Source organism: Agelaius phoeniceus, chromosome 8 (assembly GCF_051311805.1).
Source record: "Agelaius phoeniceus isolate bAgePho1 chromosome 8, bAgePho1.hap1, whole genome shotgun sequence".
Lineage (NCBI taxonomy): Eukaryota > Metazoa > Chordata > Aves > Passeriformes > Icteridae > Agelaius > Agelaius phoeniceus.
The window spans coordinates 13,707,259-13,732,825 of NC_135272.1; the positions used below are offsets into that span (position 1 = coordinate 13,707,259).

At 42.8% G+C, this 25,567-nt stretch overlaps 2 protein-coding genes across 6 annotated transcripts in view; one reads left to right on the forward strand and one right to left on the reverse strand.

The window, feature by feature from the left end:
- Nucleotides 1-3,967: 3,967 nt before the first annotated feature.
- On the reverse strand, nucleotides 3,968-20,108 carry ODR4 (odr-4 GPCR localization factor homolog). Of its 2 annotated transcripts, none has more exons than XM_077182039.1 (14): nucleotides 19,979-20,108; nucleotides 18,634-18,767; nucleotides 18,401-18,535; nucleotides 17,938-18,033; nucleotides 16,918-17,024; nucleotides 16,162-16,198; nucleotides 15,916-16,056; nucleotides 15,261-15,356; nucleotides 14,737-14,802; nucleotides 13,319-13,447; nucleotides 12,559-12,649; nucleotides 11,416-11,601; nucleotides 6,314-6,406; nucleotides 3,968-5,205 (listed from the first exon to the last, which is right to left on the reverse strand). In XM_077182039.1, exons 2-14 carry the CDS (start codon nucleotides 18,730-18,732, stop codon nucleotides 5,138-5,140), a joined length of 1,344 nt encoding a protein of 447 aa, XP_077038154.1. In that variant the 5' UTR covers nucleotides 18,733-18,767; nucleotides 19,979-20,108; the 3' UTR covers nucleotides 3,968-5,137. The 2 variants fall into 2 exon arrangements, with proteins under 2 accessions (XP_077038154.1, XP_077038155.1); XM_077182040.1 differs by lacking the exon at nucleotides 19,979-20,108 and adding an exon at nucleotides 19,820-19,883.
- Nucleotides 20,109-20,387: 279 nt separating this feature from the next.
- Nucleotides 20,388-25,567, forward strand: part of TPR (translocated promoter region, nuclear basket protein) — a 33,350-nt gene continuing 28,170 nt past the window's right edge. For all 4 annotated transcript variants that reach the window (XM_054638030.2, XM_054638032.2, XM_054638033.2 and 1 more), the window contains exons 1-7: nucleotides 20,388-20,557; nucleotides 22,452-22,556; nucleotides 22,980-23,053; nucleotides 24,071-24,167; nucleotides 24,394-24,497; nucleotides 24,965-25,129; nucleotides 25,360-25,452. In XM_054638030.2, coding sequence (XP_054494005.1) covers nucleotides 20,407-20,557; nucleotides 22,452-22,556; nucleotides 22,980-23,053; nucleotides 24,071-24,167; nucleotides 24,394-24,497; nucleotides 24,965-25,129; nucleotides 25,360-25,452 — 789 coding nt within the window. In that variant the 5' untranslated portion in view covers nucleotides 20,388-20,406. The remainder of the gene's footprint in view (nucleotides 20,558-22,451; nucleotides 22,557-22,979; nucleotides 23,054-24,070; nucleotides 24,168-24,393; nucleotides 24,498-24,964; nucleotides 25,130-25,359; nucleotides 25,453-25,567) is intronic.

A 25,567-nucleotide genomic window follows, 5' to 3' on the forward strand; every position in this document is an offset into this window, starting at 1 on the left:
CTTGCACTCCTGAATGGCTCGAGTATCTAGGTCATTATTTCATTCCACATCTAATACTCAATACTGATGCAAAGGGAGAAGTTAGCTCAGTGCTCCTGTAAGTTTTTCACTCAAACAGCTGACACAGACACAGCATCAGCTGATTTCAGTTCATCAGTGCTCCCTATGCTGAGCAGCAGCATCTAAAATGCCTGTGAGTTTCTGGAAAAGTATGTTATGCTCATGTAATAACTCTGAATAAAGCTTATCAGCTCTCAAAACCTGCCATTGGAAGTGTGGAATATATTGGTAGTACATAACCTTACCCTTAAAAACATGTGAAATATTAGTAAGTATCACCAGATATTTACTAAACTCAAAGTTTTAAGTTTTGTTAAAGGGAAGCTGCTGAGAACTGCAATTTAATAATCTGATTGAGAGGAAGATATGGGATAAATTTACTATAGATATTCTCTGATACAAAACAACAAAAATATTAGAAATACTTCAGAGACTTCTGCACCCTGGCAAAGCTAAAGGCTGGATTTGACTGGGGATGGAAGTACTTTTATCTTACTAAAGATCTTAACAGCACAGATTAGTTTATAATATTTGAGATTATCAAAATGTTAAAGACTATTTCTTTTTTGTTTGTTTATTTTTCTTTTGTTCTATCAAAATGCTACTGAATTGCTACTTCTAACATTGTTTTCCCATGGATGACTATTTTAACAGAGCTCCAGAAACCTCACATCATGTACACTAAGCAGTGCAAATGAAGATCGTTATTATCTCTCCTACAATCTTCTCTAACTTGTAAAACAATTCATGACTTTATTACACCAAGAATTCAAAGAGCATGTTCCCAAAATGTCATGATTTCCATGCTGTAAATCGCTGAGTGGGAGATTGTCCCAAGTCCCAAGAACTCCAGGGGGAGTAAAGCTTTTCCCTTGGAGCAGTCCTCTCTCCCCTAACTGAAGCATGAAGTTGACCCCTCAGGTAAAGCCACTTTCATCCTAACGTTTCATTTGTCTCTTCAGAATATTTGCAGATCTGCCATTTGCAGATACACCCAACAGCATGAAAATCCAATGATCTTACAGGAGTTTAGGTAGAAAATACTGAATTCTCTTTGTCCATCACAAAAGTGACCAGTTACCCGAGCAGCAGAACAATATTTCTCTTGCATTTAATGACATGTTTTGAAGAAGATACATGAAAAATTTCTATCCTCTACACACCAAAAAAATCGCCATGTAAGCTGTGGGAGCTTAACTTCCGTGAGAACTTTCCCTCTTTATCCAACTTGGTTCAAAAGCTATGAGGGTGTACATCAGCAGCCTCATCACATAAGCTTCATTTTTCTAAGAACAAGGCTGAAAGCACAAAACCCCAACAAAAACACCACAGAAGCTCCACCTACAGCTACTGTATAAGTTGACACTCCAATTTAAGAGACAGATTAAACGTTCTTAAGCAGGATTTGCTTCTACCTGTAATTTAAAAAACAAAAACCAAAGAGCAAACACAAACGTGGCACCAAGCCTCAACAGAAGCTCATGACTAATGAAGTTGCAAATAATACTCTGATCACAGCAGTTGTCAGTTTCTGCAGGAAAAAACCCCAACCTTAAAAGCAAAAAGCAAGGTTTAACTTAAACATTTATTACTGTATGAAGGTTTTTGAGTAGCAAACAGTAAATGCTTCAACAACCACATGGGAACAGCCTGCCTGCTGTCCTGGGCTGTGGTTACTCTTCATTTTGACTCAAAGTCACAGAGACCCCAAGTCCCCAAATCTTCTGATGGAGCAGAGGAGGGAAGAAATTATCTCTGGTGTCACTGCTGCTCAGGTTGGGAGCAAAGCCTCTGGTCAATGCCAGTGTCCTGCTGTCAGGATAATAAAATATTATAATAATAACTGGGACAGTTATTTTCCCTCCTAGCAGCCTGGACAGGGCTGTGCTTTGGATTCAGTACAGAATCATTTTGATAAGACACTGATGCTTCAGTTGGTGCTGAGCAGAGCCTACCCCAAGCCAAGCACTCTGCAGTGTCCCAGCTGTGGCAGTGAGGAGCTGCAGCAGGAGCTGGGATGGAGCATGGCCAGGAGAGCTGATCCCCCTGGGCAGGGGATATCCCACAGCAGGGGATGCCATGCCCAGGGTGGGCACTGGGCAGTGGCCAGGAGGGGCTGAAGGCTGCTGAGGGACGGGCTGGGCATCACTGGGTGGGGGTGAGGGATCACTCACTGCACTGGGATCACTCATCTCTCTGCACTGTACTCCCCTCTCTCTTTTTGTTATCTCCATTTTTCATTATTATTATTATTATTATTATTACTACTACTATTATTATATTGTACTTTATTTCAATTATTAAACTGTTCTTATTGCAACCCAAGAGTTTTATCTTTGTTCCACCTTCCTGCCCCTTGCCCCAGGGAACTGAACAAGCTCTGTGTGGTCCTCAGTTGCCAGCTGGGGTCAAACCATCCCAACCTGTCCCAACTTACCACACCAAATGCTGCCCTCAGATGTGAGGAATTATAAACCTCCAAGACCAAGTGACCAAGGCCACTGAGGCTTTTTAAACCACATTTTAAAACCCCATGGCACAGAAAATAATGATTCTGTAAAACTATTTTGTACTATAAATTTTAGAACTATACTTAGAAGAGCCTGATTTTCAGATGTGGAAGTCCAAATCATTCCTCTGAACTCTTACATACTAAAATAAATTATGTATCTGCAATCATGGACATAAGTTAACAAAGCTCAGTATCAGTCACAGTGGAGTCTTCTCAGACTGAAAGCTTTGGAATATTATACAGGTAGGAAAAACCTACAATGAAACCTGAGCTTGAGTTATGCAGTAGTCAGGAAACAGATTTTTAAAAGGGTGTTTTCCTTTCCTCTTACACACACATTTTAATTTATCCTAAACCCTCATTATCTTACACTACCAACAGTGCAAAATGGTACATAAAAGGATGGGACAATAAAATCCCCTCTTGGTTAGTCCTGTAATTCTTAGACAAGTGAGAACCTGCTTTCTTCTACATCCACAATTTCCTCATGGCAGGATGACTGGAAGGCTCAATCTGTAGGTACAAGTCAAATTACTCATTTCTTCTTTGACAGGGTTGATTAATTTATTATTGCACAGATGGTACTTTAACTGTCTCTTATATTATACCTGGAATCTCCACCAGAGCAACTTTCTTTGCCTTCCTCCAAGCCCAAACTGGAAAATGAGATCCCTGCTACTGAGTTAGTCCTAAACTGAAGGATTAATTTGACCATGACCACAAAGAAAAGGATCATGTACTAAGCACTGAATAAGCTTAGCAAATGTTAAGAGAGGAAGAAAAAAGAGGAAGAGTTCTTTGCAAGGGGATCCCTGGAATAATACATGCCAACAAGCTCTATTTTTGACACCACAAGTACTAAACAAGAACAACTACAGAAAGAGTGTTTCAGGACAATTATCTTCTCTGGTGTCAGAGATGCTGTACTTCACTTTTATGGCTGCATTTTGTGCTACAGGCAACTAAAGAATAATCAATCATTTTGTATTTTACCTTCAAAAGCACACCCTGTTCTCCTTAAAGAAAAAAGAGACAAAAGACAGTGCCTTTCTTCTAATTTCAGCCCTGTTCCTCCTTCTAACAGGGACTGTAGCAGAGCAATTTTTAAACCAACCATCACATTACAAAATTACTCCCATTTTCTGGATAACCCTCAGCCTCCCCTGGATGTCATCCCAGCTCCTGATTCCTGCCTGTTGACTCCACTGACTGGCACAGAATAAAAAGCAATTATAGAACCCACAACAGCTGAACCCAGTGCCTGCATTACAGCACTCACCACCCTCCTCCAGGAGGGCCCACTTGAGCAATGCTGAGCACAGAATGTCAACGCTGTCTTTCAAAAAGCTCTTTTTTCCAAACATGCAAAAACAGAATACACAAGTGAGGCAGCAGTAGTCAACACACCTTTCTCAGAATTGCCTTTATTAAAGGTATCCCAGTACATACTTGATTATGCTTTAGAACCAAAGGGTTTATCTTTTTCTTTGTGTTCCATTGCTTTCAAACAAAAAAAGAAATTTGCATTGGGATTAAAATGCTGTTAATTCTTTTCTGTTGCAGCTCAGGTCCAAGGAAACATCACATTTCATATACAAATTGTCTTTATTAGCCTTACTAGAGTTCATTCCCTCTGTCCACCTTCCTCATGTCAAGTAAACATGTAACTGGCCAACATCCCCAGGAGAATCCCTCATCATGGAAAGCTCTCTGTTTATAATCTAAAAATCCTGATTAGCAGTAATTTTGATAATTTGCCTGTACCTACATGATAACCCACAAGGCCTGCCTAGGTGTAACTGTTGCTGAAATAGTTAAAATTCCAAGATAGCAATGATTGTATTGGAGCTGGGCAGAGAAACCCTCATCAGGAGGCACTGAGTCAAAGGCAGCAGCATACACACAGCTCAGCAATGCCATGCATTTCATTGATTTCTGAGATCTCCAGTCTTGAACCAAGCTATTTACAGGCTGCCTTGGTCTAGTCTTGAAACTTTTAGAAACTATTTGTATACATTTTATGCTAGCTAGCCAGTATTATCTAAAACAATGACTATGGTGAAATGCTGGCTTTACTAAAACTAATTTTCCCCCAATTAACTGTAATAAAATAAGATTTCTCTTAGCACAGGAACCCTTAAAGCAGGAATTATCATACCAGGTCATTATACAGGTTTTACCAATACCCTGAGAAACACCAGGAGTAGCATTTTACATTAAAGGAGCCAGTAGGAAGAAAAATAAGGTTCTGTATTTGTTTAAGGGGCCTCTCCAGAAAATAATATTATCATTCATTTACACAGAGAGACAGGGTTAGTTTCTTGTAAACCTGATTCACCCTCTACTTGATTCTCTAAGTGCATAATTCTATTTAATTTAGGAAGTGTATGATGGAACAAGGTAACTGAATTACATTTTACAGCATTACAGTTTACATTGCACATCTACCTGCTGAGATTAATACAACAATTCTTAATTACTAATATATCAACCCCAGTTATTTCCATCTTCTGAATGGCCAACATTTCCCAGGAGCTGTGGTGGCTGGAGTTTAATCACTGGAGATCAATCACTGAAGTAGTTGAAGGAGAAAATCGACGCCAGGACTGCGACAGCGGCTGCCACGACCAACCCTAAATCCAGAGAGAACACAGGGAGTGAGGAAAGGGCAGAACAACCAGCCCTAAATCCAGAGAGAACACAGGCAGTGAGGGAAGGGCAGCACAGGGAGCCCTAAATCCAGAGAGAACACAGGCAGTGAGGGAAGGGCAGAACAAACAGCCCTAAATCCAGAGAGAACACAGGCAGTGAGGGAAGGGCAGCACAGGCAGCCCTAAATCCAGAGAGAACACAGGCAGTGAGGGAAGGGCAGAACAACCAGCCCTAAATCCAGAGAGAACACAGGCAGTGAGGGAAGGGCAGAACAACCAACCCTAAATCCAGAGAGAACACAGGCAGTGAGGGAAGGGCAGAACAACCAGCCCTAAATCCAGAGAGAACACAGGCAGTGAGGGAAGGGCAGAACAACCAACCCTAAATCCAGAGAGAACACAGGCAGTGAGGGAAGGGCAGAACAACCAGCCCTAAATCCACAGGCAGTGAGGGAAGGGCAGAACAGGCAGCCCTAAATCCAAAAAGAACACAGGCAGTAAGGGAAGGGCAGAAAAACCAGCCCTAAATCCAAAAAGAACACAGGCAGTGAGGGAAAGGCAGCACAGGCAGCAGCAGGCAGGGAGGGGAGAGTGGGTCAGGGGGAATGAGCACAAGGAGAAACAAAAAGAGCTACCCCAAAAAGAGCGACCCCAACAACTACTTTTATTAGCATGCTCATTACTGATGCAACTGAGGAGACACACAGAAAACCCCAAAACACCTCAGTGATGATGAAAGGGAAAACATTTTTACATTCAAAGCAAATACATATTTACTGCTCCTATTTAATCTTCCAGTTACTATATTCTATTTCTAACAATTAATAGAATCCAGAAGTAACTGCTTTGTTCAGTAAAGTGTAACTATTTCAATACAAGCAGCCCCACAGCAAAGAGAGCTCTACTAAGTGCAGACAAATCTCTGAGAGCTGGGTGAGGCAGCACCATGGAGAAGTTGCAATGGCAAGTTCTGTGGCTGGTGTTCCCTGAATTCCTGAGCTGACAATTAGGATGCTGTGGGAGCTAACAGTCCTGAAAGGAGCCACTGTAGCTTCTGGAGTGCCATAGCAAAAATCTGGAAGGAACATACCCATATTTTGTTGAAGCTTCAACAGCAACGTTGCTTTTGTCAGCTGTGCCTGTGGTGTGTCACTCGGGCTGTCAGTCACTGGGCAAATATCAACTGCATGGAAATCAAAGGAAGAAGGGGAAAATTAACAGCTGTCTTTTACAGTGAATTAACACAAAAGGCCAAGAACTTCACATCAACTTTATAAAGTGTATTTATGGTAGAAAAAAAACAGTTTATTGCAGTAGAAATGGTACAACAGCAATAGCACAGTGCTAAACTATGCTGTATGGCTGGAAGGGTAAAATTAAAGAGACAAAATACATTTCAGGAGGAGCTCCTCTTCCAAAACTCATTTTCCCCACCCTGCTTCCAGAGTAAAATTCCCAACCCTCTTTGCATAGCCTGGGGAGAATTTGACTACGTGAGAGGGAACCACCAAAATGTACCATTGAGCACCTTCCAAGAGCAAAGCTCCCCTCCAGAGCCATCTGTCCCCAGTTCAGGGTACATGCAAATCCCACACCAGAGAGGATGAGCCCAGCAGCACTTCCCTACCCAACAGCCAGAGATGCATTTTTTCATTTTTTCCAGCCACAGAAATTTCTTTTTGAAGATCCCCTAAAAATTCCCTTTCACAGCAGGCATGGAGGACTCATTCCTCCTTGGAAGAATTACTAAATCCTTCGTCTGCCCAGCCAGGATGTGAGAGAGCTTGAGTCTATTTCCAGGCGGATGGGACTCAAACCTGTATCTATTTCCTTTGCAAAGATCTCCCTAATCCCTTGGCTATACCCAGCTTGTTAGAGGGGCAGGAGAGAAAGAAGGGGATTAATCTCCAGTCCTTCAGCCCAACTTGTTTGAGCCAGCATGGAACACACCATACAGGCCCCAGTGACAAGGCTGCGGGATGGTCGCGGGCCATCATTTTTAAGCATTCCCATTTTCAGGAGTTTGCTAAAACTTGCCAAAAAATTTGGATTACAGTTCAGAATCTACAACCACAGGCATTTTCTGCACAAGCAAACAGAAAGACAAAGTGTTTGTCATGGCAGTGGGAGCTGGATGTGTCTGGGAAGAATGAGACAAGCAGGCTCAGATAAGAGAAGGAGCCTAACAGACTGTTCTGGAGACAAGGGAACCCTCAGCAGAACCAGATATCAGGGTTTAGAAGGCCATGGGACACGGATCTGAATAAAAACAGATCTCCATTTCCACAGAGGGGTTGACCATCAGCAATAAATCACAAATTACATGCTTGAGTAATAAGGCACATCCTCTGTGTGATTCATATGCAAACAAAGTACTTTCTCTGTCATTACCTATGGTGGAAATGGATAATCTAGATGATCAGAAAGGTTGTTTCTGTTGACTCATGTGGATAATTGTCTTCAAAATATCCTTAAATCAAGCTTGCACAAGACTTGTTACACAAAAACACCCAAAGTAGCTTTTAAAACCTGTCTTTAGGGTTTTTATCCCTAAACCCACTGCATTGGTACAGGATGTACAGCAGCAGAGAAATCACTGCCTGATATGAAACTCAACAGGACAGTGAGATACACAGATATACAGACATTGCTTGGAGAGCTCTCTGCAAGCACCACATCCATGTAAGATCAAGATAACAATATTTCAGTGCAAAGTGTGTTTTTTGAAGAGAAATCATTAAATATCCCTGAATCCCACTAGTCCTCAATAAGGCTGTGGCTAGATCATTATTTTCTTTGTGCCAAGAAAAACACTCCCTCAGCTGCCTAAAATGAGCAGAAATCTGCAGCTAGAGTAGTTATTAATTGTTGCAATATAGGTTTTCAGTAAGTATCTTTAACTAGCACAGTAAGAGAACTTCTGTCCAGAGGTTTGAATTCTGTGAAACATCCCACTCTGGGACAATCTGACTGCATTTTTTGGGCCACCTCTGGAGTCTAGCTCCAGCAGGTTCCTTTCTGCTGTATATTTGATGAGCAGGTAGGATGGTCTGTGCCCTCTAATATGAGGTTTTTTTGTGCCTCCCTGTGCTGAGGGGACCTTTGGAAGCTGCACATCAAGGCAGCTCCACATTCCTTGCCTGGAAAAAAAAAAAATAAGACAAAGGGAAAAAGAAAAAAGAACCACCCTTGAGGTATTTAGCTACCACAGGCCTTTATACCATCACATTCTGGAAGGTTTGCATGTAGAGCAGCAAAATCACACAAAAAAGTTTTCATAGCAGATGTCTTCTAGTACCAATTGGATGAATCTTTAATTCTTCAGTTTCCTAAGCAAGACAGGGAAGTGATTATCACTGCTGAAGTCTTATTTCTGTCTATCCACTCAGGGTATTTAACAGCCCACCCCCTGCACCAAGGAGGAGCAGGGATTTAGTAAAGCCAATCAGAAATGTAGAGCTTTCAGTTGCCTGTATTAGAGCACTGAATACCTTGAAATTACAGTGTTAGGGCTATTTAAGTCTTTCACTTATAAATAGCTCGGGGTTTACTTTCTATTTTCCACACAGCAATTTTAAAGCATGACCCAGCGGTGTCCCTACTGGAGATCTGTACATGGAGTCAAGAGACAAACTGCAGGAGACAGCAGGAGAGCCCCAGGTTCAGTAAACACATAAAACTGACCTCAAAAAATCATGTTTTAAGTAAAAGTTGCTTAAAAAATAAATCTTTTGCCTATACCGATTAGATCCTCTTCTTCTAAAGTGCATATTTTAAAGAGGAAAAAAACCCCAAATAATTTCAAAAGCCTGCTCGTGTTCTTGAATTTTTGAGAATTCTTTTTATCAGTAAACTTTCCCCAGAACCTCAGTATGAACAGCATTTCCAGTTAATTTGAGGAGGGTGCCTCAGACCACAGGAACTGTGACACAAACAGAAAGGCTGATGACAAAGTTCCCTACAAACCAATTACTGAATAGTGGCTATTATTAACAAAGTTAGAGCTAAGCTCAGAGAAACAGCACATGCTTCCCAAGCCAAAATGATGCACTGGAAAAGCCTTTGCACAAGAAAAACCACAAACTCTCATTACAACAAAAAAACATGTTCACAGCAATGCTCGGACATTTCATACCAAAGCAACAATAAAAATCAAATCCCATAATTAATGGGGGATTTTTTTAGAATGCAGAACACTTTGTATGCATTTAGCAGGACTCTTTCTAAAATGACCTTCCTGGTATGATAAAAGTGTATAAATAACTTGTGATTTTAATAAACCACAAGTGACTGATGCCTCAACTTTAATTAGCTCAACTTTAATGTGCTGTCAGCATTATTGATACCACTGCAATTAACAGAGCCCATTCCATGGACAAACCTTATGGTGGTCACCAGGACAAGGCCAAGCTTTCCCAAAATCCCCTTGCACGTTTTTTCCTCTCCTCTTCTATGCACTTATTTCAATTTGTGGCTTTGGGGTTTTCTTCTTAAAGAAAATACACACCTACTTTAATTTGCTTTTCTTTCAAAGAAAAGGAATATAAATCCCCCCCAGTTAACTCTACAAGCAGAAGACTACAAGAACACCCAAGCTCCTTTTGTGCCATCACTTCACACCTATTGTTGGCATTAATCTTTGGGATGCCCTGCCGCGAGTGGAAAGGTGTTTCCTTCCTACCTGCAGCTCACACAGCCTTACATAAGCAATAAAGCTGAACTGAATCATCACCTCTCTCCTCCCACACCTCTCTCCACTGCTACAACAATACTCATTTGCTTCTCTAAGCTACACTGATTCCTTAAAGCTCAGTAGTAATTAGTTTTAAGAGTATTAAAGTTACTCTAATAATGCCAGAGAGATTTTTATTGTCTTTCCTGTTTTCCTTGAGGTTCCTGTACACCTCTTACTCTTCAAAAGGATGAGTCACTTAACAGCTAACAGGTCTAGTTAAAGCCTGGGGGAGCTGATTCATTTAGAAAGACAAGAATTTATGGTTAACTCTGAAATTAGGAAACTCAAAACCCCCTCCAAGTTAGCATGCAAGTCAAGGTGAATATCAGTACTCACCGTTTACCTTGCACAGCAAGTCATGGTTACATTTCCCCTACGTTTTTGTCCCTAAATACCAACATCAAAAAGTGTTCATAGTTTTAATGTGAGAATTAGTGTTGGATTTTTTGTTTATTTAAATTGTAAAACTGGAACCTGCAGCTCATATGCATGTTGAGGGGGGGAAAAAAAGGGGAGCAAAATGTCTTCCATAAGACCACAGGAAATGTTCTTAGGTGCATTTCAATGTCATATTTGAAATCTACATTGAAATCAACATTGCAAGGGAGAAAACCCTAAAGGAAATTATATAGACCAGAAATATTCAGAAAGATGAATCCAGTAACTGGATTATATCTGTATTAAAGTCAAAATATCTGTATTAAAGGGAATATAGCAGTCTCATAATCAGACCACAAACTTGTAAGACATTCAGCAGAAAATGAAAAGCACTCTCAACTTTGTTTTCATTCTGGGTGAACCACAAATCTTCAGGTTTGGGCACTGCATTTGGTACATAAATTAAAACACTCTGAATAAAGGAAAGTATTTGGCTTTTTTAAAAAAATTAGGTTTAGCACAAAAACTTCTTGAAAGATACATTAGACTACATTAATGTTTTGCTAGAATAATTTTTAAAGTGTTTTTAATTCTGTAGTGAAAAAGCAGTAGATTTGACTAAATCACTCAACTTATTCTAACTTGTCTCAAAGCTACTTAGCACTAAAAAGATTAACTACTGAAAGGGTAAATATATATATATTCATGTAAAAAATAAAGCTTTGCAGGGTGTTTTTTAAGAGTTTATTGATCAATAAAGGATCCCCTCTAATTCATGAGCACAATGGCACATACAAACCTTGGTTAACCATTTCTTCAAGTTTCTACAGCAGCTCATGGGCTGCAATCATGGCTGCACTGAAAAACCAAAATATTTGAGAGGAGAAAGTCTGTTCCAAAAAACACAAACTGTTAGGATCATTTTCCACAATATATTAAAGCTGCAATGAATTGCTATAAATCCTTAGAGTTGCATATGAAGTAATTTGACTTTATTCATATCTGGATAAACTGGCCTATGCCATTAATCAGCATTTCCTAGCCCCTGAGCCAGCCTGCCCTGGCTCCCAGATATTTACCTGTGCTAATGTCCTCAGCTATGTGCATATCTTCAGCTTGCACAGGCTGATCCAACATCTCCACAAAACGTTCCTGGATTTCTCCAGCAGCCTCATCACCAAACTTATAATCACTGAGCATCACACTGGATCCAGCCACTGGGACAAACAGTCTCTGAGGCAAGACATGATATTCCCTCCCAAAATCTAAAAGGAAAGAGGGAGAAATACCATCCCAATAAAAGCCTTGACAGTTATGATAAGATCCCTCCATAATCTCTGAGCATAAGATAAAGTCATTGCAAAAGAAGAGCTCAAGGTCTCTGTGTAAAACCCTGCTTCCAGATATGCCTGGCTTAGTGGGCTGCTGTTCTATGGATTTATGTCCTTACATTATTAGTCTCTCCAGAAATAGCCAGGGCAGCTCCAAACAGACCATAAAACGCCAAGCAGAGCTTTTCTGCTGTTCAGAATGACTTGCAGGAGGGCTCTGGGAGAGGCTGCAGGTAAGAGCTCCCCGAGGAGCCGGATTTCAGCAGCACTCAGGACTGCAGAGGTGTCACACTCAGAGCCACAAAGCTCGGCTGCCACCTAGAGAGGGGACTCAGAACTACGTGCGATGGAAAAGGCTCCTTCTGCTCAAGACATTCCCATTGATTTGTCAATTAACTCCTTTTTGGTTTAAGACAACAACACCACTGCACTGACTTGAAGAAATTTAAGAGTCCCAGCATGAGCCCAAAGATCTGGCCTCTATCAAGTTTTAACACACATCAATTTTAATAGGAACACCATACATAGATTTAAAAATAGAAATAAAAATTTAAAGTGTGCAAGGTACAGTTGGAACTTCAGAGGCAAAAGTTTCAACTACAGAAGTTTGAAAAATCACAAAATTTCTGATCGGTGAGGAAGAAGCTGGGATTGCATTTTGTGGTCACAGGAACTGTGATGCCAAAGGACATAAATTTGACAAAAAATTTCCAGATTTAAGGAAAAGTCAAGGCTGACAAGCAGCAATTATACCTTTTCCTTTTTATTCTGCTCTAACCATACTGGAACTTCACTGTAACAGGATTTTCTACAACCACCAATATTCACTGCAAATACAAGCTAGTGGCTTTGGGTTTTTTGTTTGTTTGTTGGTTTGGTTTTTTTTCTTACTGTTTTTCTGAGGTCCTTCATTTAAAATCAGATCTTCGAAGAGTATTTCACACCGATCACTCAATGTGTTTATTATGTCTCTTTTCAAAGCCTGCAAGGACACAGTGAAATCATCAGGAATATCAAATCCATTTGCAAAATCAAAACTATTTGCAAAGCTTTTAACCAGGAAGAAATAACCAAAGAAACCCCATACATTAAACCCATGATGAAAGAACAGTTTTTTTCCCAGAAAATAAAAACTAGTGTGAATTTTCAAACTAATAAATAATAATTGATTAATAAAGAAAAGCTAACATTAAAAGAATTGGTATCAAGAAGGAAAACCACAAAACAAAAATGAAAAGCTGAGGAAAGTTTTAGGATTGCTAGGATAAGAACTGACAACTTCTAGATATTTACCAGTAAACCAAACAAAAATAATCACGAGGCAATGACTCAATGAGGGGAAAAATAAATTACTGAGCAAGTAAATATGAATTTTACCTCTACAAATACAAAAATATAGTTTTCAAGAATTCTTACAGAGAATTCTTCAAAGCCTAATCCCTTTGATAATTTATGCAAAGACTCCCCAGAGCCCAGCCTTACCCACGGCACACATATTCCTCTAGAAGAGAAAAACTAACTAACCCCACAGGGATGGTTTCTAAAATAACTTTGACCCCGGTTTAGACCATTCTGGCAAAGGAAAACCAGTATGCCAAGTCCCACGTGTTCCAGGAGAATGTTTCTGATGGACCAAGACCCTGCTCAGTACCTGAATGGCCTCTTTAACCTTGGGCTTGTTGCTGTGGATGTAGGCTCTGCATTTCACCGCTCCCCGCAGGTTGATGGAGCCACTGCACACCTGCACTGTCGCCGTGGACCTGGGGCTGGCACCCTGGCACTGAGGGACAAACACATCCACCTTTATCCCAGGCCTTTGCAGCACAGTCACTAAAACCAGAAGCAGCAAACCAACAGCAGGTGCTCACACACAAGCTGTTTCCCTCATCATGTAGAGCTAATTTTATTTTTATTTTATTTTTAGTTATTCATTTGGTTCTTCTTCTCTTTTCTAGTATGGAAAATCTGTTTATCTCTCCAGGTGTTTCAAACACTTGTGTCTAGGAGATCTTAAAACTTTCCAGGCTTGTGGCAAATAACAGCATTGCAACTGTTAAGTCTTTTACAGGCTTTTTTAAAACAATGACGTTTTCATGTTTGCTATAATCAGTGTAACCCAGGGTGTGCTGGGAGTCATCCCATCAGTCAGTACCAAATTATACACGTGGTCACACTGAGAGCTGCATCAAACTGTTGCCTAGAAATGCTCTCCCTAATTACCACAACAATGAGTGTGAGCATGAAGCACTCCAGGACAACACCTGGAAACACTGGGGTGCACAACTTCCTCACCAACTGCGCAAACCACTTCTGCCAAAGAGAGTTTTCCTGTCCCTGCAGCAATTAACCTCAATACAATAGACACGAACAACAAAAGAAGCTGAGATACTCATGGAGACTTTAAAATGGCATTGGAAACACTTCTAGTTTTGCAGAACATAACTTTGAGAATCCAGGAACCACCTGACAAAATACAGAAGGCTATGAAACAAGGCCTGGACACATCTGGACTTCAGGACCTAGACTGGGGCACTCAATTCACAGTTCTTCACAACTCAGGTAGGGAGGAAGCTCCTGACATAGATCCAGCAGGTCCAGATGATGATTCAACTCACGGGATCTACGCCTTAATCCAGAGCTGGCAGCTGAGCTTCTGACAAAAGCATCCAAGTGAATGTCCAAGCTAGCCAGGGCAAGCTGTGCACTGACTGAAGTGTGGGGGTGACTCTGAACTTCAGATACAAAGTCACTTCAAATCAATGTACACAGGTACCTACAGGTATCCTACTACCAAAGGAATTAGTCACAGCACTTCTTTTCCAGAACCTGTTTTCCAGTCTTTCAGCTATGCAATTCATGGACAACATGGTTATCTCACCACAAGAATTTCTAAAGGCACAAAATCTGTTAACAATCAGTTTCATATTCAATATCCAGGGGTGGGGGGAAAGTTTTAGGAATAAGTGAGTAAGATTTCTAGACAATAATTCAGAACCTTGTTATTCTATTTTTTGCTCTATTTTATAATTGAAAGGCAAGCTTATACTTTGCAAACCACTAAAAACTTACCAGCTGTGTCAGAACCTTGACATCAGAAATCTGAGTGCTGGGCTGAGTATTTCCTCTGAACTTTTTCTGAGGGGAAAAAAATTCTTTGTGTCATGAAACAGGAAAAAAAAAGTGCCTGAAGCAGTCTCCTCACCGTGGCATAGAGTGTTCCCTAGTTTATAGGCTTTGAGAGGGAAAAATAGCACTTAGAAACCAACCAAGAGAATAGAACTACAAAACTAAAAGGAGAGATGAATGAATCAATCAACGAGGTGACTGAAGTAGGTCTTTGAAATGTCATCACCCACATTCACACCTCACTCTGTAACAGAAACATTTCAGTCATTTCACACATAATTACTGCATTCACACTGCCCAGGAGGGAGAGGCAAGCTGCAGGAATGGCAGCTCTGTGTGTTGGTTACCTGGAACAGCCAATCAGACCAACAAACACCGAACAGGAGATGTCTCATTCAATGCTTTGTCACACAGAGGATCCAACCATGCATCTCTTAGAGCTCAATTCCTCCTTGTTTGGTACTCACCTGCCCTTCCAGCAGTTCTGTATCCTCATCTTTAACTTGGCCATTGATCAGAAAAACACTGTCTTCTATCTGCTTTGACCATCGGTTTAACCCATTCTTTAAAATAAGTGAAAACACAAAATAACCACAAGAAAGAGAAAGAATTTCACTGAAGGGCTGGACAGTTCCATGCTGAAACTTATAGAAGTATGTGTTTTAATAATTACTCTGACAAGAGTTTTAAAGTGAAAAACCTGTGTTTTCCCAAAGGTAAATCTTAAATGGATCATATTCAGAACAAATTAAGAAACAAGCATTGCAAAATAGTGAAGTGCCACCCCAGGGATTTGGGGGTTGCAGAGAGGGTTGCAGCCCATTGAAAGCCAACTCATGGCAAAAGCACCCCATAGTCCTGAACAAATTGGGTGTAACCTTTCACCAGGTGAGGCACCAGAGAGGTTACCTGGGATACTCATGACAATTATTACATCATTTTGAACACAGGAAACTTCCCATTGAGCACAGCAGAAGAGTTACATTTAAAAGAGGAATAATTGCTAAACATTCTCCACTGACTAGTCCACTCCTGCACTGCTCAACTCTTTCTTATTTAATTTTCAGCAGAGAAATGAGTGTGGTTACTGGTGTGTAGGAACCACTGCAGGCAGTGAGTTACCTTGGTATTCTTCTCCAGGTCATGGTTGGGGGAAGTAGCAAGAAGTGGAATGTGGATGTTCACATTTACTGTGCAGCCCAAAGCCACCCAGGAGGCAGTCAGAGCACTCTGGTACTTCCAGTCTGCTGGTTTAGCTGAACTCTGAGAGCAGAAGAAAAGCCATAAAGCATCTCCCCAAAGCACTGTATTGAGGCTTTTTTGGGGTTTAGCATTACTTGCCATGCATTAAAAGCTGGATGAGCTTACCTTGGGGTCCTGCACATCGTAGGTTCGGCAAACTACTCTGTGCTACTTAAAGAAAAAGACCCAGTGAAAAGCAAGGGAAAAACTAAGAACAATCCACAACTAACTTAGTCCTCTACTAAACTTCCTTGTCAAGCTAACTTAGGCTCTGGAGCAAGTTCTCACCTTTCATCAGTGTAAAAAAATGGGAAATCATTTGCCCGTAATCCCCAACTACCACAGTGATGCCATCTCTTACAAACAAATTAAGATCAAGATGTATTGACAGGAAAAGCACCAAGGCATCAATTTTTAATTTGTCCTCATCTCTCTCTCCCCTCAGAGAAAAATCCTTGCTTTCTCTCCTTGTATTATGTCATTACCAACAGCTCCTGCATTCTGCTGCAGCTCTAGCATTGATCCCACAGGATTGCTGCTGCCCCGATTCCATGCAAGCACCACTGGTAACAGCAATTCAAAAAGCCAAACAGTAATTTAGATTTTTTTTTTCAGTTTCTGCAAGTCAAGACTGACTGGGAAAGGTGTCATTTGATGCTGTCACACAGACAGACCACATAAGAAATGATGGAAATTTTGCAAGGACAAGAGGGTCAATAGTCTTAACCATGGCTAATCAGAAAACTTCATTATTTCAACTTATACATGTCTAGCTGAACTTAAACAGCTTCCTCCTCCCTAATTCTTAATTATTCAGCAGTAACTGGATAAAAGAGGTTGGGACAGCAGCCTCAGTCAATAAGGCTGGCTCATAAAGGATACTTTTTTGTAGCAGAACAGATTTGAAGTGCTGCTCTGTCTGAGACCTCCTCTTCAGTAGGTTTCCAGAGCCTTCTTTTACTCAAGGACTTTTCCACTGAAAAGATTAGCTAAAGACCAAAAATAAATTGCAAAAATATGCACTATAATTCCTAGAAAATAGTCTTGTGCTAAAATTTTAAGTCCAAGCAATATAAAAATTATGTATGAGCAGGAAACACAGCCTACATGTCACCAAAATGTCACATTAAAAGAAAATTCAACAGGGATTCAGAGGCACTATGCCCCAAAGTGAAAGAGACTTGTTAAATTTTAATTTAGCTCCCTTATAAACCAAAGCAAGCAACATACATTCACAGGCCCAACCTGTATGCTTTTGTCCTTACAGATATATTAGAGTTTTGTGCCTATCAGCTGGGTCAGAAAAGCTGTGCAAAATAGCCACTAATTATAAAAAACAAATCCCCCCCAATTTTTAATTCAGCAATCACTGGTCACCTGGACACAGCTCACCTTTTTTAGCCAGCTACCAGTTTCATTACATAACTTAGATGCAATTACACTGAACTGCCAAAACTGACTCTTGGATCTCAGGCTGCCAAATCCATTTGTGCTTAAATCACTGACCATGATTATGTTAGAAAAATGACAAAATGAACATACATTTCCAGAACAGAAACCAAATATGGCAGTAGATGCCCCGATACTGTAACAAAAATGCATTTAGCTTAATATAAACCTTGAGGATGTTTTCCCTAAGCCAGAATGTCCACATCCACTAAATACAGACAAACCCAGTAAACAGAAATTCAGATTTGCTATTGCAGTAACAAACAGGAGGTTAAAAATAGTGTCTCACAGGACAGGGATTTCTGAGGTTCCAGTCTCAAACCCACACATCAAAGCACAACACTTGTGACATAAAGCAGCAAAACTGGTGTATTTTAGTCAGGCCAATGAGAGGAAATTCCTCACACACAGAGCCAAGGATGTTGCTGTCCTCCCAGCAGGAACTCTGCTTACCTTGCGCAGAGCATTTTGACCATCTTTAGCCAGCTCTGGAGTTGCAATCATAAACACACCAAGAACCAGCAACCCTCCAGGGAGCATTCTGGACACCTTGAAAATGAAATTGAACATTTATTAACATGATTGGCAATCTAGAAACCACGTATCTCAAGATATCAAAAACCACTGGTGAGACACCAAGAGCAGGTGTGAGTTAAGGGAGACTCGTTTTCACTGACAGGACCCTCTCCATGCAGGAACACATCCTGCAAGTGTTTTCCCTTCAGTAATATCAAATGTCCTTTCATCAAAAAACCTGAAAACATTAAGGGTATTTCTGGTTTAAAACACCTGTGCCCAGCATGGTTAGGAAGGCTCTGTCACTTTGACATCACACAAGTGCTGAGATCCTTTGTGTCCATCTGATTTCCCTCCTGTTCCTCTGCCCGCTTTGCCACCTCCCAGGGTGAGTTCTCACCTGACTGGCATGTGTGGTGATCCACTCCTCATCCAGGGATGCCAGTTTGGGAGGGCCCAGGCTCTCCTCCTGCTGCTGCTGCTCCTTGGGAGGGGTTCGCACAGCCCTGATGACATAGTCCCGTTGGGGGGAGCACTTGCCAGAACATCAACAGAAGCAAACACACCTTGAGACTGCTGAACAGGGGTCTCTCCAGTTCACAGGAATGAATGGAAGGACAATCCCACACTTACCTGCCCTATCAACAGGCCAGTGACATATGGCTTCACCTTTGTGCTGAGCTCTGTCAGGTACTGCCCAATACCTTCCTCGACAAGGTAAGTTCTACCCATGGCTCCAGGTTTAAGTGAGCTGTTGTAGTTCCAACCTACAAAACACACAATGCACTAAGTGAAAGAGGGTACATACACTGCAATGGGTACAGGAGAACAAGTCTCACACAAAGATCCTTTACAACTGTTTGATTGAAAAAACCCTGCAAAGTCATCGAGTCCAACCATTCATTCCCCCAAGGCCGCCACTGACCCATGTCCCCAGATGTTACATCCACATGGCTTTAAAATCCCTCCAGGGGTGGGGATTCCATGCCTGCCCAGAGCAGCTGTGCCAGGGATGGACAGCCCCTTGAGTACAGAAACTTTCCCAAAGTCCACCCTGAGCCTGCCCTGGCCCAGCCTGAAGCCATTCCCTCTCCTCCTGTCCCTGTTCCTGGGAGCAGAGCCCGACCCCCCGGCTGTCCCCTCCTGTCAGGAGCTGTGCAGAGCCACACGGTCCCTCCTGAGCCTCCTTTTCTCCAGGCTGAGCCCCTTTCCCAGCTCCCTCAGCCCCTCCTGGTGCTCCAGACCCTTCCCATCTCCATTCCCTTCCCTGGAATGCTCCAGCCCCTCCACATCTTTCTTGTCATGAGGAGCCCAAAACTGAACCCAGGATTTGAATTTTGAAATGCCTTCAAGAAAAAGTATCTTGCTGCATGATACTTCTAAAGGATGCACTGTTCTATTCCCACAGTGACTTGCTGAATTCCACACGTGTCCTTGAACATACACTACAGCACTTCCATTGCAATTCCCAAACACTCAGAGCACACCATCTGTGGATGTTCCAATGAGCAGCCTTTGCAGAAGGCTGCAACAACCCAGGACACAGGGGGTTCTGCATCCCCTCCAGGACACAGGGGCTGCCACATAATCCCCTCCCTTCCCTGCAGGGCGGGTCTGAAACCCCTTCAAGCCTGGAGAGCTCTCCCAAAGAATTAAGCATTAAAAAGCTGAAGCCCAAGAGCACAGGGTGAGAAAGCAAAGAGCATCCTGAACCTCCACAGGGAAGGTACTCACACACCTCAACTCATGCCCCCATAGCCGGGATCAGCCCCTGCACATCCCCAGGGATCAACACCTGCACATCCCCAGGGATCAGTACCTGCATAGGGGGGTTCAGCACCTGCCCATCCCCATGGATCAGTAACTGCATAGGGGGGTTCAGCACCTGCCCATCCCCATGGATCAGCACCTGCCCATCCCCATGGATCAGTAACTGCATAGGGGGGTTCAGCACCTGCCCATCCCCATGGATCAGTACCTGCATAGGGGGGTTCAGCACCTGCACATCCCCAGCTTCTGCAGCCGCCCCGGTCTCAGCCGAGCACCGATGTGGCCAATTACGTCATCGCTAAGTGCCGCGGCGCAGGGAGATGACGCACTGCAATGCCGAGCCGAGCGCGGGAAAAGGGCGCGCGAGGGGGCGCACAGGCCCTGCTCCGCCATGTTGAGAGTGGCGGAAGCGGCCGCCCTTCCCCGGCAGCTCTCGGGCACATGGGGCATCTCAGAAGCACAGACAGCTCCTGTCACTTAGCAGGGATGAAGCTCCTCTATCCGTCATGGCGACGAGGCCGTGCGGTCTCCTGTCCCGGCTGTGGCACTGCCGCGGCATTGCCGCCACTCCCATGATGGCGCTGCCGTGGCGGAAGCGGAAGCGCTGCGGGCGGCGGGCGGTGCTGTGCCGGAGCCATGGCGGCCGTGCTGCAGCAGCTCCTGGAGCGGGCCGAGCTCGCGAAGCTGCCCCGCGCCGTGCAGGGCAAGCTGGAGCGCTTCCTGGGCGACCAGCAGGGCGAGATCGACGGGCTGCGGGCCCGCCATGAGCGCTTCAAGGTGGACAGCGGTGAGCGCGGGCGGCGGGCCCACGGTCCCTGTGCTCGGGGAGGCAGCGCGGGCACTGCGCGGAACGCGGTTCTGTCTTCCACAGTCTTGCGGGGGTACCCTGGGGGCTGTGAGGCCGGGAGGGGGCTTGGAACAGGCCTGCAGTGGGACCTGAGCGGTGTTTGTCTCGTTTTGTCTTCTGGGGTATATATATTTTTTTCTTCTTTTTTTTTTTTTCTCCTCTTGCTGCTGGTTGTTTTTTTTTCTTCATGCTAAGGGGCGTTCAGGGTTAAAACTGCGTTTGAATCGTCTTTAAAAACAGCTTTTCCCCTGGTTTTTAACTACCATTGATACGCACAGGTCTGAGGAGGAGTGTCTGAGGGAGCTGGGAAAGGGGCTCAGCCTGGAGCAAAGGAGGCTCCGGGGGCCCTTGTGGCTCTGCACAGCTCCTGACAGGAGGGGACAGCCCGGGGGGGTCGGGCTCTGCTCCCAGGAACAGGGACAGGAGGAGAGGGAACGGCCTCAGGCTGGGCCAGGGGAGGCTCAGGTTGGACTTTGGGAAAGTTTCTGTACTCAAGGGGCTGTCCATCCCTGGCACAGCTGCTCAGGGCAGGCATGGAATCCCCACCCCTGGAGGGATTTTAAAGCCATGTGGATGTAGCATCTGGGGACATGGGTCAGTGGTGTCCTTGGCAGTGCTGGGCCATGGTTGGACTCTGATCTTACGTGTCTCTTCCAACCCAAACAGTTCTGTGCTTCAGTCTCTTTGGTCCTCGTTGTGGAGGAGGAATGCAGCTTTGTTCACACAGCTCTCAAACAGCCCTAGGTTTATACTTTCCTGTTCAATTCCATTCCATAAAGTGGCCCTGATGGAATCAATGTTTTTATATTGATTTAGAGATGAGTTGATAACAGAACAGTAACACCAGCAGAGAGCAGAAGACAAGAGTGTGAGATTGTGAATATGGGTTAATCTGTAGAGGATGTGACATACTTCTAATGTAAGCTTTACTTCTACCTTTCAGTTTTTCAGTCTCTCTTGTGGTAGACATCTTGGTAAATGCATTAATAAATTGTGGTGTAAATTAAGGTAACCCACAGATTTTAGCAAGTTGCTCTCATCCAGATCCATTCTTCTCATCTGTGGCAGGAGCAGCAGCATTGTTTGAAATTGTAATGTGTCAGAGGAAGAAGATAAACAGACATCCCTCAGTGCTTCCTTGAAGCCCATCCTGCCCAAGAGTTAATTATGCTTTTACTGAGTATTTTACACTGAAGCTCCATGACACAGTTACTGTTTTAGATGACAAAAACTCACATATAATTATTTTCTTTTCCACTGCTAAGGGAATAGAGCCCAGGAATTAATTTTAAGAAGTCTTCATTAAAAGTTTCCCCACATCAAATCCCTTGATACCTGGGGATATGTGGATTTTATTTTGTATGTATAGAAATACTCTAGAAATAAAAGAAGTTTTAAGCTGATGAGCCCACACTGCATAATTGGGCTGATACAACATCTCTGGTTACATCAAAAATGTTAAAGAACTATTCAGATTAATCAGGCTCTTATTTGATGGACAATTTTACAGAATCATGGAATGATTTGGGTTGGAAGGGACCCTAAAGCCCATCTCATTCCAACCCCTGCCATCAGCAGGGACACTTTCCACTAGAGCAGGCTGAAACATATCACAGTTTCTGGAAGCACAGCACTTGTCATGCTAGTGTTCATTCAATGTGAAAATTCAGGTTTTTGCCTTCAAAAATGTTGTGTTTTTTTTTTTTTTCCTTCCTTCAAATTCTGTTACAGTCTTAGTATTTTTATATGTTTTCTTTAGAATGCTCCTTGGTAGAGGTGAGTAAGAAAAAAAATGTTTATGATGTGAAACTGAGATGACTTTGTTATTTTGCAGAGCAACAGTACTTTGAAGTGGAAAAGCGACTGGCTCAGAGCCAGGAAAGACTTGTAAATGAGACCCAGGAATGTCAAACTCTGCGGGAGGAGCTCAAAAAGCTTCGTAAGTGTAACTGTGTAACATCCTTAAGTGCTGGCCAGGACATTCACCCTCCAGCCCAGGGTTGTGGGCACTGCTTCAGGGTTTACACAGGAGCTGAAAATCTCCCATCAGCTGCATTTGTGGAGATGTGTGTTGGTGGTGTGTTCCAAGATTAATGGAATCTGTTGTTCTCATGGCAGAAGAGCCCCTTGCTGGGTAGTAGCAGTGCAGGGGGCTGTGTATGGATCCTCACTAAAGCTGCTTCTGCTCTAAGCAGTGCCTTAGTCTGCCTCAGTGCCCCTGGTCCATCCAGGGCAGGGTCCGGCATTCTTCTCTCTCTTTTGCTAAAAATGTTTGTCAGGGAAATTGTGGCTCTGTTGCATTAGGAGGGTGAGTTCTGACACATCCTAGTGGAGATCCCTCACTGCTGTTCCTTCTCCCCAGATGAGCAGCTGAAGGTGCTCAATGAGAAGAACAAGGAGCTGGAGGCTGCCCAGGACCGGAATGCGGCCGTGCAGGTACTGCTGGGGCTCCCTGGCTCTTTGCAGCACAGAATGCAATCAGTTCTCATTGGAGAATATCAGGATTGGCGCCAGGATGAGCTCAGGGAGGTGTTTACATGTCCATGAGGATGTGTGTGCAGGAAAGTTACAGGAACTTTTAAAAAGGTGGTGTTTTAGCAAATTGAATGACAGGTGAGCAGGTGCTTTGTTTCAGTTTGGATGGATTGTTCCATTCCAGCTGAAACCTGTTGTGAAGTGACTTTAACCCAAACCCCCAAAATTCAGACAAAGGTATAAACAAGAGTTCTGTTTTTCCCCATCTTTTCCCACACTCTGGCACAGTTTTTCTTGTGTTATGCCCAAAAGTCACTGGGTTGCAGGATGAGTCACTTGAGCTGACTGACCCAGCAGAACAGTAATTTTGAAGCAGGAAGCTAAAACAAGTTTATTAGTTTGATTTTTCCACAATGAGAGGTGGATCTCATTGTTCCCCCAAAGGAGCTTACCTGGGCCTGACTGAGGTGCTTTGTAGTGATACCTTGAGGGCATCCTCAAGTGTAGTGTAGTGAGGGCATCCTCAAGTGTAGTGTTGAGAGACAGTGTAGTCTGTAAATGATCCAAGATTGTTGACTTTGTTTTGATTTTTATATTGGTGCATGTAAATTGCATTGTTGGTTGTTTTTATTGGTGCATGTAAATTGCATTGTTGGTTGTTTATATTGGTGCATGTAAATTGCACTGTCATTCCTTGTTTACTCTCTTACCCCTTTTATTTAACCAAACAAAGCTGTTTCAGGAAATTCTTGACTATTACAGCTGTCTTTCCAAGAATATTAAAATGAAATGGAGTTTTGAACAGCTCCATTGTGATTTCCATGCCCACTCTAAGCCTCTTATCCCAGTGTTCAGTTGGCTGGGGTAGCTCACTGAGGTTTAGCTCACTGCTGTGTGGTTCTGAGTGTAAGCAGAGGCTATAAACAGTTCCAGAGAGCTGATCACATTTCTTAATTGCCCTTGGGCAATCTTTTTCAGAGCCAGTTAATTCGAGAGAAGGAAGAACTGGAAGCTGAGAAGAGAGACTTGGTCCGAACCACTGAAAGGCGATCTCAGGAAGTTGAACATTTAAATGGTACAGCCAGGAGCACAGTCCATAAATACCAGGAAATAACACAGTCATTGCACAAAGACACCACTTTGGTGCTTGTTTTTCTCCATTTAAAAATGTGCCTTATGCAGTATCTTAGTGCCCAACATGCAATTACATACAAAGTATCTTGCCTGTTGTCATTCTTTACAATTTAGTAATTAAAGCTGTTACACAACAGGTTTTTCTAACACTGATTTCCCTCCTCCAGAGGATGTTAAACGTTTAAATGAAAAGCTCACAGAGGCCAACACAGAAAAGGCAAAACTTCAGCTGAAGTTGGATGAGCTTCAAACATCAGATGTTTCCATGAAGGTGAGGAGGGCTTTGTAAGCACAGTGTGTGTTCTGCATTGTTTGTGTGTGATGTAATCACCATTTTGGAAAGTAGGTCAAGTGAGTGCCTGTTATTTATAGCAAATGCTTTTATTATAAAATTGGTGGCTGTGACTAGAAGTGAGATCTGTATTCCTGGAAGACAGGGGGTATCAGGCAAGCATGTCCAGGCCTTCTTGGTGGCAGTGGAAGGAAGGTCTGCTTGGAAAGACTTCAGCTCCATGAAGGGAGGTAGAAAGGAGAAAAATAATGAGCTGTGAACCTGTACTGTTACTCTGTGAGCAGAATAAACTCCATAAGGAGAGGAGGAAGGGACAAAAATCTCAATATCATATTTCCTCTAAAAGGCTGCTAATCTTGTTCTTGTTCCCAGCTAATTTAAACTTGGGGGAAACTAACTCAAATGGCAGGGACCACTAGAATCACACTGTGCAATTCTCTTTTCAGTACCGGGAGAAAAGGCTGGAGCAAGAGAAGGAGCTGCTGCAGAACCAGAACACATGGCTGAATGCTGAGCTGAAAGCTAAAACAGATGAGCTGCTCCATACTGCCAGGGAGAAAGGCAATGAAATCCTGGAGCTCAAATGCAGTCTGGAGAACAAAAAGGAGGAGGTAATGTAATTACTGAGTTGTCATTTCTTAGAAATTATACCACCTGATTAACTGTGTTAAACAAAGCCAATACTTTAATGACTGTATTTGAGTGACCTTAAATGCTCTTTCAGCAACTTTTGGGTTTGTTTTTATTTTTAAGTTAAAAACAATTAGACAAATATTTTCCAAAATAAACTGGGCTAGGAGCTAAAAATCTTACATAGTGTCTTTATTTCTTCTCTCAATAGGTTTCCAGAATGGAGGAGCAGGTGAACAGCTTGAAACAGTCAAATGAAAACCTCCAGAAGCATGTTGAAGAACTTTTGAATAAACTAAAGGAGGTGAGACAGCTTGAAATATGTTAAATGGCATTGCAGATCATCCTACAAATCAAACAATAAAATGAGTGAAATAGAAATAGTGGAATGCTCCCCTACCCTCTCCTCTTTCATTTGC

Coding starts and splice junctions, on each gene's coding strand:
- ODR4 (XM_077182039.1), bottom strand. CDS start 18,732: ATGGGTAGAACTTACCTTGTCGAGGAAGGTATTGGGCAGTACCTGACA. Junction 16,199..16,917: donor ATCTGTTCTGCTACAAAAAA/GTATCCTTTATG, acceptor TAAGTAGCACAG/AGTAGTTTGCCGAACCTACG. Junction 5,206..6,313: donor GAAGCTTCAACAAAATATGG/GTATGTTCCTTC, acceptor CTCTGGATTTAG/GGTTGGTCGTGGCAGCCGCT.